General features: G+C 35.3%; 1 protein-coding gene across 1 annotated transcript in view; it reads right to left on the bottom strand.

Moving 5' to 3' along the window:
• The window catches only part of LOC131127881 (uncharacterized), a 97,196-nt gene that overhangs the window by 81,094 nt on the left and 1,228 nt on the right, over positions 1-14,874 (bottom strand). Inside the window, exons 2-6 of the mRNA XM_058070188.1 lie at positions 9,589-9,618; positions 5,879-5,978; positions 1,605-1,722; positions 1,418-1,541; positions 1,250-1,323 (exon numbers count right to left, since the gene is read on the bottom strand). Of these exons, the coding sequence (XP_057926171.1) occupies positions 1,250-1,323; positions 1,418-1,541; positions 1,605-1,722; positions 5,879-5,978; positions 9,589-9,618 (446 nt within the window). The remainder of the gene's footprint in view (positions 1-1,249; positions 1,324-1,417; positions 1,542-1,604; positions 1,723-5,878; positions 5,979-9,588; positions 9,619-14,874) is intronic.

Genomic DNA, 14,874 nt, shown 5'->3' with positions numbered 1-14,874 from the left:
GGGAAAAAAAATGACGCTTTTGTAAAGAATAAAATACAGATTTTTTTGTTTAAAAAAATTTACAAATAAAATGCATTTAGGTTTTCAAAAAGTTTTATTTTTTTTGGTTAAAAAACATCATGTAAAAAAATTTTCACATGCAACAATTCCGTAACAAAAGTAGTCTATAAACATATTCATAAATAAATAATTGTAATAAATAAATACATTTAAAGTTTAAAAAAAAATGTAATAAGCAGTAAAAATAATAATAAATAATGCTTGTAAATAAATATAATACAGCACATTTTTTAAAATTATTTTACAAACAAAATATTACATATATTTTAACAAAGTTAAAATGACATTATGTTAAACATTGTTATTTAAATTAATTTAAAATAAAACATTTAATTTTTTGGTTAAAAACATTACATAGTTTTTTTTCACTTAAAAAACACTTTTTTGTAATAGTTTTTCTTGAAAAGTTTTTGTTAAATGTATTTTCAGGGAAAAAAAATGACGCTTTTGTAAAGAATAAAATACAGATTTTTTTGTTTAAAAAAATTTACAAATAAAATGCATTTAGGTTTTCAAAAAGTTTTATTTTTTTTGGTTAAAAAACATCATGTAAAAAAATTTTCACATGCAACAATTCCGTAACAAAAGTAGTCTATAAACATATTCATAAATAAATAATTGTAATAAATAAATAAATAAATTTAAAGTAAAAAAAAATTGTAATAAGCAGTAAAAAAATAATAAATAATTCTCGTAAATAAATATAATTAATACAGTACATTTAAAAAAAAATATTACATATATTTTTACGTAAACATTGTTATTTAATTTAATTTAAAGTTACATTATATAATACATTTTAATCAACATTTATTTAAAAATTTGACTTATCAATTGAATTCAAAATATTTAAATAAATGTAAAAAAAATATTTTTTTTTACAAATCTACATTAATAAAATTAAAGTAATTTAAGTACTTGACATTATATATTTTTACATACATATTTTTGAGAATAAAAGTGGCATGTTCTAATTAATTTAAAATACCATATTGTTTCTGAATTTAGAATTACAATAAAGTAATTTAAAGATGGATTATTTACACATTTCAAACGGCATAGTGTATATTTAATTCAAATGAATGTAAAACTACATAATATTACAAAGGAGATGTTAATATTATTTTTCATTTTTGATCGCCAACGTGTTTATGAAGTCCTGTTATGGATTATGGTTATGGTCGGTCACCTGGTCGTGATCACGCATGGTGTTGATTCGCTCCAGTTTGCGGCTCCAGTAGTGCGCTTCGTCTTCCGGGATGTCTGGGAAGGAGTGGAGAGAAAATGGGAGCGGATGATGGTCACCAAGCTGCTGCGCGTGGGCAGTAAAGGTGCCGTGTAGACCACAACAACGTACCGAAGGGCAGCTCAAAGCGTGCGTCCAGCAGCACTTGGTGTCGGGTGGGCTTGGTGGTGCCGCAGATCTCATCCTGCCTCATCAGGACCTCCGAGTCCAAGCAAATCCACTCACCCGGGCCCTCCTGGAAGACCGGGTCAGACCCCGAGAAAGCCGAAGCGTGCGTGTGTGTACGCGTGTGCGTTACCTCATTGGACTGTCGAACGTCGTGTAGCGGTACGAGCGCCGTGCCGATCAAAGTGTCCCAAATCAAACCTTTGTTCCACACCTCCGCCACCAGACCCGACTCCTGGTGGCCGATCTCGCTACGGGACACGCAAACGCCACGCGTCATTTCACTCGCTCACGCGGCCCTTCCTCATTTATTCATCCCTCCGTACATCATCCACTCATCCACTCACTCGCTCACTCACGTGGACAGTCATTCAGCTAAACATCATTCATCCATCATTATTATCCATTCATTCATTCACGCATTCATTCATTCATTCATTCATTCATTCATTCATTCATTCACAAATCTATTCATCATTCACTAATCATCCATCCGTACATCATCCACTCACTCACATGGCCATTCATTCATCTAAAATTATCATCCATTTATTCATTCATTCACTCATTCTTCGTTCATTCATTCATTCCTTCACACATTCATTCATTCACTCACTCACACATTCATTCATTCATTCACTCACAAATTCATTCATTCACTCACACATTCATTCATTCATCATTCACTCATTCATTCATTCACTCACAAATTCATTCACTCACACATTCATTGTTCATTCATTCATTGTTCATTCTTCATTCACTCACTCTTCATTCATTCACTCATTCTTCATTCATTCATTCACTCATTCTTCATTCATTCATTCACTCACACATTCATTCACTCATTCTTCATTCATTCACTCATTCTTCATTCATTCATTCACTCACACATTCATTCATTCACTCACACATTCATTCATTCATTCATTCACTCACTCATTCATTCATCATTCACTCTTCATTCATCCATTCACTCTTCATTCACTCATTCATTCTTCATTCACTCACTCACACATTCACTCACACATTCATTCACTCATTCTTCATTCACTCGTACATTCATTCATTCATACATTCACTCATTCATTCTTCATTCACTCATTCATCATCCACTCACTCACACATTCATTCATTCAACTAAAATTATCATCCATTTATTCATTCATTCTTCATTCATTCATTCACTCACACATTCACTCACACGTTATTCATTTACTCACACATTCATTCATTCATACATTCATTCATCATCCATTAATCATCCATCAGTACATCATCCACTGACTCACATGGACATCCATTCATCCATCATTATCATTCATTCATTCATTCATTCCCTCACATTCACGTCAGTGAAGTACTAGTAAAAGTACAGCTGTCAATCATGTAGTCAAGGCAAATGGAAAACTGGAAGTATGACGTCAAATGTTTCTTCTACTCAAGTACCGGAACTCAGTACTCAGTACTCAGTACTCAGTACTCAGTAGACCACTTGAAATGGACTCTTCACTGCCAAAATGGCCACCTCGTGTCCTCGCCATCAAAGGTGACATGACACACACGCACACACGCACATGCACGCACACACACACACACACACACACACACACGACAGCTGTCACTTTGTGACAAACAGCATCTCCTCATTTGCATATTGATGCTGACATCGCCTCACTCCGCCTGTCACTCATCACAGCTGGTGTGTGCATGTGCGCGTGCACGTGTGTAAGCAACAGGAAGTGAGAGACGGCAGTGTTCCATCTGAGGTCACATGACCATGTGAGCCCTGCTGACCCCAAGAGAGGCGAGGCCAACTTATCTGCTTAACACACACACACACACACACACGTGCACACACACACGTGCACACACACACGCGCGCACACACACACACACACAACTGGTGTCCCACTCTTTCCCCAAAACAGGAAGTTGTTTTTTTGGGGAATGAAAGTGGCCAACTTTGGCTAGCGTTAGTTGTAATGTTAGATTGACACATCCTTTGACGTATGATTGACACACGCCACCCTGAAGTCACCCCCCCCCCCAACTTCCCTCCATTGTCCCCGACCACCGCTAAGCTAATGAGACAACGGCGCTCATTAGCGCGGTGGCGTCATTTAGCGGCGGGTGGCCTCGGGGCGGAACGGCAGGAGACTCTTTCCATTTCTACAACTCAAACATTCTTGTTTTTTTTTATCTTTTAAATATTTATTTTACTTTAGAAAAATTACATACTTTTTATTTTTAAAGAAAATATATATATGTACTTATTGTTGCACATGTTATTAGAGCTCTCTCAACATGAAATAACACCCCTATAGTTACCTTTATACTCCTTTTACCAAATATAGTTGGAATAACAAAAGAAAATAAGAAATAAAAGGCATACAAAACATTTTTACGACCTTCAAAATACGCTTTTTAACATTAGAGCTCTCTCAACATGAAATAACACCCCTATAGTCACCTTTATACTAATTTTACTAAATATAGTAGGCATAATAAAAGACGATAAGACATAAAAGGCGTAGGAAACATATTTACGGCCTTCAAAATATGCTTTTTAACATTAGAGCCCTCCCAATATGAAATAACAACCCTATAGTTACCTTTATACTCATTTTACCAAATATAGTAGGCATAATAAAAGACGATAAGACATAAAAGGCATAGGAAACATTTTTACGGCCTTCAAAATAAGCTTTTTAGCATTAGAGCTCTCCCAATATGAAATAGCACCCCTATAGTCACCTTTATACTCATATTACTAAATATAGTAGGCATAATAAAAGACGATAAGACATAAAAGGCGTAGGAAACATATTTACGGCCTTCAAAATAAGCTTTTTAACATTAGAGCCCTCTCAACATGAAATAACACCCCTATAGTCACCTTTATACTCATTCAAATATAGTAGATATAAAAGAAAATAAGACATAAAAGGCATACTAAAAGTTTTTACGACCTTCAAAATACGCTTTTTAACATTAGAGCCCTCTGGACATGAAATAACACCCCTATAGTCGCCTTTATATTCCTTTTACCAAATATAGTTGGAATAACAAAAGAAAATAAGACATAAAAGGCATACAAAACATTTTTACGACCTTCAAAATACGCTTTTTAACATTAGAGCTCTCTCAACATGAAATAACACCCCTATAGTCACCTTTATACTCATATTACTAAATATAGTAGGCATAATAAAAGACGATAAGACATAAAAGGCGTAGGAAACATACGTATTTACGGCCTTCAAAATACGCTTTTTAACATTAGAGCCCTCCCAATATGAAATAGCACCCCTATAGTTACCTTTATACTCATTCAAATATAGTAGATATAAAAGAAAATAAGACATAAAAGGCATACGAAAAGTTTCTACGACCTTCAAAATACGCTTTTTAACATTAGAGCCCTCTGGACATGAAATAACACCCCTATAGTCGCCTTTATATTCCTTTTCCCAAATATAGCTGGAATAACAAAAGAAAATAAGACATAAAAGGCATACGAAACATTTTTACGACCTTCAAAATACGCTTTTTTAAATTAGAGCCTTCTCAACATGAAATAACACCCCTATAGTCGCCTTTATACTCCTTTTACCAAATATAGTAGACATAATAAAAGAAAATAAGACATAAAAGGCATAGGAAACATTTTTACGACCTTCAAAATACGCTTTTTAACATTAGAGCTCTCTCAACATGAAATAACACCCCTATAGTCACCTTTATACTCATATTACTAAATATAGTAGGCATAATAAAAGACGATAAGACATAAAAGGCGTAGGAAACATATTTACGGCCTTCAAAATACGCTTTTTAACATTAGAGCCCTCTCAATATGAAATAACAGCCCTATAGTAACCTTTATACTTCTTTAACCAAATATAGTAGACATGATAAAAGAAAATAAGACATAAAAGGCCTAGGAAACATGTTTACGACCTTCAAAATAAGCTTTTTAACATTAGAGCTCTCTCAACATGAAATAACACCCCTATAGTCACCTTTATACTCATTTTACTAAATACAGTAGACATAATAAAAGAAAATAAGACATAAAAGGCATAGCAAACATCCTTATGACTTTCAAAATCCGCTTTTTAACATTAGAGCCCTCTCGACATGAAATAACAACCCTAGAGTCACCTTTATACTCATTTTACCAAATATAGTAGGCCTAATAAAACACAATAAGACATAAAAGGCATAGGAAACATCTTTACGGCCTTCAAAATTCGCTTTTTAACATTAGAGCCCTCTCAACATGAAATAACACCCCTATAGTCGGATTTATACTCCTTTTGCCAAATATAGTAGGCATAATAAAAGAAAATAAGACACAATAGGACAACAAATCCACCAAGCAAGTGAATTTGAGCGACTCACAACATGAAGTCTTGCTCCCAACATGGCTGATTCCCTCGCACCGTGATGGTGGTGCTCTTCACATTCTGCACCTTCAACGTCACGTAGGCGTTGAACTTGTCTGCAAAAGGGATACAAAACACAACAGAAACCGCCATTAAATCCTCTTTACGGCCCTCTAAATACGCTTTTCAACATTATTAGAGCCTTCCAGACATGACGTAACACCCCTATAGTCACATTTACATTCCTATTACCCAATATAGTAGACATAATAAGATAAAATATGACAAAGAATGCCTGTTTATGACCTCTAAATACACTTTTAAACATTATTAGAGCCTTACAGACATGAACTAGCACCCCTATGGTCACCTTTACCCTCCTACTACCCATTATAGTACACATAATAAGAGAAAATATGACAAATAGTGCCTGTTTATGACATCTAAATAGGCTTTGACATTATTAGAGCCTACCAGACATGAAGTAACACCCCTATAGTCACCTTTACACTCCTATTACCCAATATAGTAGACATAATAAGAGAAAATATGACAAAGAATGCCTGTTTATGACCTCTAAATACGCATTTAAACACAATTAGAGCCTTCCAGACATGAAATAACACCCCTATAGTCACCTTTACACTCCTATTACCCAATATAGTAGACATAATAAGAGAAAATACAACAAAGAATGCCTGTTATGACATCTAAATATGCTTTGATACTATTAGAGCCTTCCAGACATGAAATAACACCCCTATAGTCACCTTTACATTCCTATTACCCAATATAGTAGACATAATAACAGAAAATATGACAAAGAATGCCTGTTTATGACCTCTAAATACGCTTTTAAACATTATTAGAGCCTCCCAGACATGAAATAGCACCCCTATAGTCACCTTTATACTCTTATTACCCAATATAGTAGACATAAAAAGAGAAAATATGACTAAGAATGCCTGTTTATGACCTCTAAATACGCTTTTAAACATTATTAGAGCCTCCCAGACATGAAATAGCCCCCCTATAGTCACCTTTACACTCCTACTACCAAATATAGTAGACATAATAAGAAAAAATAAGACAAAAAATGCCTGTTTATGACCTCTAAATACACTTTTAAACATTATTAGAGCCTTACAGACATGAACTAGCACCCCTATAGTCACCTTTACACTCTTACTACCCAATATAGTACACATAATAAGAGAAAATATGACAAAGAATGCCTGTTTATGACCTCTAAATACACTTTTAAACATTATTAGAGCCTTACAGACATGAAATAGCACCCCTATAGTCACCTTTACACTCCTGTTACCCAATATAGTAGACATAATAAGAGAAAATACGACAAAGAATGCTTGTTTATGACATCTAAATATGCTTTTAAATATTATTAGAGCCTTCCAGACATGAAATAGCACCCCTATAGTCACCTTTATACTCTTATTACCCAATATAGTAGACATAAAAAGAAAATATGACTAAGAATGCCTGTTTATGACCTCTAAATACACTTTTAAACACAATTAGAGCCTTCCAGACATGACATAGCACCCCTATAGTGACCTTTACGCTCCTATTACCCAATATAGTAGACATAATAAGAGAAAATATGATAAAGAATGCCTGTTTATGACCTCTAAATACACTTTTAAACATTATTAGAGCCTTCCAGACATGAAGTAACACCCCTATAGTCACCGTTACATTGTCCAATATAGCAGACATTTTAATCCTGACATCCTAATTTTAGAAATTCCTCCTTTCCATGAACGAGCAGTGGGAACGTATCCCAGCGTACAGCCGGCGGGGGCCCGCCCCAGGGGACCACGCATGCGTCATTTATAATTCGGCGTCCGGCACTTCTGAAAATAAATAAGTCATACTCGGTCACACATTGACATTTCCTCGGCGCGCCGCCGTGACCGGCGCTCGTTAGCAGAGCGGGAGCAATGCATGATGGGAGCCGAGGAAGAGACTCCCTAGACACGTTTGACTGGAAGTGGACTTGTTTTTACAACATGGTGAGGACCAAGATGACAGATGTTGGGGGCAGAAAATGGACCCCTGGCCGTACTTTGGACACCCCTGAGCTACATCATCATGTGCAGGGGTTTCAAACTGGTTTTGATTATTGATTATATTATGATTATTGATTATAATTATGTTATTAATATTATTAATATTAATATTAATATTAATATTAATATTAATATTAATATTAATATTAATATTAATATTAATATTAATATTAATATTAATATTAATATTAATATTAATATTAATATTAATATTATTATTATTATTATTAATATTATTAATATTATTAATATTATTAATATTAATTTGTGTTCATTTTGTTGATATTGTTAATTATTATTATTATTATTATTATTAAAATTATTGCTCAATAGTAACAATTCTATTAATTCATATTTATATACAATATTAATAATAAAAATAATTATACATTTTATTCCCCCCAAAATTATGCAAGGATAATTGTCTTTTATTTTAAAAATATTCTTTTACATCATTTATTACTTAATATATCCAATAATATGTAAAAAAAATAAATATAAAAACATACACAAACGTTTTAAAATTAATAGCTAATTATATTAATTGAATTCATAATTGTTTTTTGTATTTTACATGAATATATTTAAATGAAGAAGAAAATAAAAATAATATTTGAACATAATAAAAATAATTTAACATTGGATTTGGCACAAAAATATGAAAATTTAATTTTTTTAAAAAAATGTGCATACATTTAAAAAAAAATTTAATGTATTTTTTCTCCAATAAATATATTTTAGAAATAAATATTTCTATAATTAATAATAAAAATTAAATTAAATTAAATATTTTCAGTCAAAATTGACAATACATTTATTTTTGATTTTTGAAAAAAATATTTTGTTTGTATTTCTTAACATAAATAAATTTAATTTTTTTTTTTAATTCTACAATTTAAAAAAAAAATTTACATTTTTTTTTACAATAATGAATCATTATTATAGTATTATATTCAATAATAATTATATTAAAATAAATAAAAATAAATAACTTTAAATTGGACTTTTTCGGTCAAAATGGACAAATACAGTAAGCAATTATATTTATGATTTAATTTTAATTGTTTATTAAATAAAAACATTTATTTTGTAATATAAAAATGTATACAATTACAAATGTAACTAAATAAAAATAATATAATTTTTTTAAGGGATATTAAAATAGCAAATGGCGTTTCGATGCTGTGGCGGTCCACATCAAACGATATTGTGTGACGCCAACGCCAAGATGGCGTCTCTCCGAAGCTGCCCAGCAGGTGGCAGACGTGTCGGACGCCCACGCCGGCCACACCGAAACGCGCCCGAAGCCGCCGGCTAATTTAAGCTAATTCAAGAAGTGATCCATATTCCATCCTCTGGGACGTCCGCCCCTTTGGGGTTTCAAGGAGCCCCCCGACCCCCCCCCCCCCCCTCCATCCCCCAAGCGATACAAGACAAATCAGATCCAATTTGCTAAAGTGGAGCAGCAGACTGGGACGACTCGTCTAGTCATGTCTGATTCCGCTTGGAAGAAGCCCCGATAATGGGCGCCCTAAAATTGTCAAAAAATGCTAACTTTATTTTCTTTACATTCTCATATTCCAACTTCATCCCAAAAATCCCGGCGTGAAAAAGAGCAGGAAGGAGTTCTAACCTGGGGGTCCGTGGAGTTTGGCCTTCTTCACTGTGGAGACAAAGAAAAGAAAAAAAACACAAATCAGGATGACGAAGAAAGGAGTGGAAGTCACCCGGGGCCCCCGGGGCGGGGGGCCTCTAACGTGTAGGATGAAAGGTTAATGGCCGACGATGCAAATCCTCTCTGACGTTTATTCAATCACCCCCAGCCAGACTTCATCCTTACCTTACGTTAGCACCCTGGCTAACGTTAGCACCCCGGGACACCTCATTCCATGTCTTAATATGTCTACTATGTTGGCTAGTAGGACTTTAAAGCTAACTATAGGGGTGCTATTTCATGTCTACAGGGCTCTAGTAATGCTGAAACAGGTTTCGATGTCTAATATTATCTTATTATGTCTACTGTATTAGGGAATAGTAGTCTAAAGGTGACTATAGGGGTGTTATTTCATGTCTAGAGGGCTCTAATATTTAGTATTTAGAAGGATGGAAATGGGTTTTATGTCTTATGTCTAATTATATATACTATACTTAGTAATAGGAGTATAAAGGTGACTATAGGGGTGTTATTTCATGTCTAGAGGGCTCTAATAATGTTACATAGCTTATTATGAAATTTTGTGGCAGAAGTCATAACTTTTATCTCATAGTTGAATTTTTTTTATGCCAGAATTATGACTTTTTCTCTCATAATTGTGACTTATATGAGATGATAAGTCATAATTATGAGATTAAATCTCATAATTGCATCTTTTTATCCCAGAATTTTTACTTTTCATCTCATAATTGTGACTTATATGAGATGACGAGTCATAATTATGAGATGAAAAGTCAAAATTCTGGGATGAAAAGATGCAATGATGAGATAAAAGTTATGACTTCTGCCACACAATTTCATAATAAGCTATTTAACATGATTAGAGCCCTCTGGACAGGAAATAACACCCCTATAGTCACCTTTATACTCCTATTACTAAGTATAGTATGAGATAATTCATAATTATTCTCATAATTGCATCTTTTTATCCCAGAATTATGACTTATTTATCCCAGAATTTTGACTTTTTATCTCATAATTGTGACTTATCATCATCTCATATAGTGATTTATTGAATTGTGACTTATGAGATAAGTCACAATTATGAGATGAAAAGTCAAAAATTCTGGGATAAAAAGATGCAATTATGAGATAATTCATAATTATTCTAATAATTATTATCATAATGGCATCTTATATGAGATGATAAGTCACAATTATGAGATGAAAAGTCAAAATTCTGGGATGAAAAGATGCAATTATGAGATAATTCATAATTATTTTAATAATTATTCTCATAATTGCATCTTATATGAGATGATAAGTCATAATTATGAGATGAAAAGTCAAAATTCTGGGATAAAAAGATGCAATTATGAGATAATTCATAATTATTCCCATAATTATTATCATAATTGCATCTTATATGAGATGATAAGTCACAATTATGAGATGAAAAGTCAAAATTCTGGGATAAAAAGATGCAATTATGAGATAATTCATAATTATTCTAATAATTATTATCATAATTGCATCTTATATGAGATGATAAGTCACAATTATGAGATGAAAAGTCAAAATTCTGGGATAATAAGATGCAATTATGAGATAAAAGATGACAATTATGTGATAGAAAGTCAAAATTGTGAGCTAAAAAGATGTAATTATGAGATAATTATGAGTTAAAAGTCCTAATTACGTGATAAAAGATGTAATTATGAAATTAAAAAGGTCAACTATGTGATAAAAAAAGTCGTCATTATAAAGATACTACGATACTACAATACTGTATAATTCCACCCTTTTGGCGAGGAGGGAGGGGGGTCCCGAAACCCCCAAAAGTAACTTTCAGGTGACGCGCAGTGGTGCTCGCCGTTGGTCTCTGCCGTCAAAGGTCAGTATGACAGCGGCGAGATGTCGGAGGTCAGCGTCGCTGTGGGTCACGGTGCGATTAGGAGCGGCGGCGGCGGCACGTGTGTCAATGTGATTGTGTGGCAGCGTGCGTGCATGCGTGCGTTTGATCGTTTGATAATCCTGGTCGGCTAAGCAGGCCTTAAGCAGGCATGCAGGCTGCTGGCCTGCATTGTGATGCGCACGCACACACACACACACACACACACACCCGTCCTGCGTTCTGGCCCACATAAAGTGATCCACACTTGAAGACGCCTTTGGCCTTTGGCCTGGAAGTGGATCCCAATTTTTTGTCACAATAAAAAAATTGAAAAAAAAAAAAAAAAAATAGGGACAATCCATAATCTGATGAGCATGTGATGAGTCATGCTGGGATTAAATGTGGAGCTGCGCTGTCAGAGAATTATTATGTCATATTCTTTCATGCCAACACGCTACCCTCCTGCTCTCAAACCTCCAAAACTCAAAAATAATACCTCAATCATTGCCTGCCATGATGCCATCATTTTGGAAATATATCCATAAATCATTTCATAAAACTCTAAAATATAAAAACACTAAAAAAATCATCTTTATTTGAATATTTATTATATATTTAGAATTTAATATTATTGTAAAAAAAGCTAGAAATAAAACAAATATTTTAAATATTTTAAAATTTTATTTTAAAATTATATTATATTTATTATATTTTAAATAGATTTTTTTTAAATAAATATTTTTTAAGAAATACAAATATTTCTTTAACAATCAAAATTAATGTCAATTTTAACAGAAAAGCTATTTTTGTTTTCAAATCCAATTTAGTTTCTTTTTATTTGCATTTATTTGTACATTTCATAATTCATTATTACTTGATAAATATTTATTTTTGAAATATATTTGTGAGAAATACACTTCTTTTTTAAAAAAATATTGTAATATTGTAAAAATACTTCCAAATATTTTTTACTTACTTTTACTTTTTTTTTTTTTACAAAATTCCAAATATTAATACAATTAATGTCATTACATTATTTTGAAAAAATATTTGTATATTTTTTTTACATATTCATATTTATATTAAGACATAATGTAAAAATATTTTCTGTTTTGGTAAAATGTATTTGTGAGATTTAAAATAATTTTGAGTCAACTCATTTATATTTTTTTAATAATTTTTTATAAAATATTTTATAGAATAGTTCATAATATAACAAAACATTGTCTATTTTTACACTTATTTAAATATATTTACCAGTATGTAAAAATAATATTTTAAGTAATAAATAATAATAATAATAATAAAATTTTAACTGAAAAAGACATTATTTGTGGTTAAATGTGTTTGTCAATTCTGGCATCATTTTTTGGTGAATTCCCATTTTTAATTATTAAATTTAATTATTAATATTTTAATATTAATATTTCAATTTTAATATTAATTTAATATTTCAATTATTCAAGAAAAATCCAAGAAAAAAAAGTCATAATTTTCTGAGAATAATGTCATAATATTATGAGGAAGATGAGGGTGGCAACCCCTCCCTGCACTGATTGTGGGCAGGAAGCTGTCATGACCAGGAAGTAGCATTATCATGGCGGGATGGGGCGGAGGGGGGGGGGGTGTGGAAGACCCATCCCACGTGAGTTCTACATCCCAACACACACAGTAGCAGATGGCTAGAGGATTAGCGCCCCCCCATCACCCCCCCACCGCCGCCCTGACGAGAAGCCTTACTTCCTCGTTTCGTTTTCTGCCCCTCACTTCCTGTTCTTACCTGCCACTTCCTGTTCTCCTGCCGGCCTGGAGGTGCTAAATCCAAACAGGTGGGGGCCACATTCCTTATCTGTCACGATAACGCGGCAGAGTGACGCCTCCCGTCACGTCATTGTACGTCTGCCAATCAATCTTTGGTATGCAAGTATGGGGATGCCCGCCCCCCCCCCAGCACACCACAACACCCCTATTGGAATCTACCGGGGCCAATGCAGACCAGGGGAGGACCATGTTAGCCTGAGAGACCGCCCCCCCCCCCAATGGGGGCCAATGCAAACCTGCAGGGAACAGGAAGGTTGGCGCGTGGAGGATGCAGTTCTTCAGGTTTTTCCGCATTTGTGTTCTGATCAAGTTTTTTTGCCTCCAGGAAAAAAAAGCTCGACATTTTGTTTTGGTTTTTTTTTCACATTCGGTAACTGGAACAGGAACTGGAACAGGAAATGGAAAATGGGAACGCCGAGACCGCTAGCCCTCCAGCGAAACGCCATGTCCAGCACGACTCTTTAAGCGAGAGAGACTGTGAGGTTTACCAACGTACTTGTGTCATGGCCGATTATACATGAGACGATGACGTCACCCCCGCCCCCTGCCCCCGGCCCCCAACTCCACCAACAAAGAATTAGTGATCAATTTGTCCAAAAAGATGTTCTTTGGATGGAACACTTGTCTCCCCATCCGCCAGCTGTGACATCATTCAGCGTGGATCACAACATCTATTGCATTTTTACTTCACAGCTGCGCCCCCAACCCCGCCCCGCCTACCCAGTCCCATCCTGTCACGGTTGAGTCGGGGCGGTCGTGCCCGAGGCGTCCATCACACACCGAGATGACAACAAGTGTCTGGAAATGATGAAGTGACAAAGTGAACGCCGGCGGCGAAAAGACGACTTTGATAGCATCGACATCAGGTGGATGGACGCCCGGGGTGGAGGGTCACCCAAGGTGGGTGGAGGGTCACCCAAGGTGGATGGACACCCAAGGTGGATGGACACCCAAGGTGATGGATGACACCCAAGGTGGATGGGCACCCGGGGTGGATGGATGACACCCAAGGTGGATGGGCCCCCGGGATGGATGGGCACCCAGGGTGAGTGGGCACCCGAGGTGGATGGGCACCCGAGGTGGATGGGCACCCGGGGTGGATGGGCACCCGGGGTGGATGGGCACCCGAGGTGAGTGGGCACCCAGGGTGGATGGGCACCCTGGGTGGATGGGCACCGAGGGTGGATGGGCACCCAGGGTGGATGGGCACCCAGGGTGGATGGGCACCCTGGGTGGGTGGGCACCCTGGGTGGGTGGGCAAAGTACACCAAATGTACTCATTTCCAGTGGCTAGTACATGTATACAGTACAAGCTGTACACGGACTACTTTCTTTTGTACTTCGACAAGATACTATGCTGTATGCCATGTAGCATCGCATGCTAATTTACCACACCCACTTCTTTCAGAACAACGAATAAAAACAGCTAGCAATGTCTAAAATCAAGCTTTTGGGGGGGGGGGGGTCTGGGGGGGGGTACGTCTCAAAAGAAGTCAACACACCAGGGTGATTTTTGAAAGACACACTCAGCATCGTACTACATTTTCCCT

The sequence above is a fragment of the Doryrhamphus excisus genome, chromosome 4 (assembly GCF_030265055.1).
Source record: "Doryrhamphus excisus isolate RoL2022-K1 chromosome 4, RoL_Dexc_1.0, whole genome shotgun sequence".
Lineage (NCBI taxonomy): Eukaryota > Metazoa > Chordata > Actinopteri > Syngnathiformes > Syngnathidae > Doryrhamphus > Doryrhamphus excisus.
The sequence above is the reverse complement of the archived record's forward strand: the minus strand, read 5'-3'. Positions and strand labels throughout refer to the sequence as shown.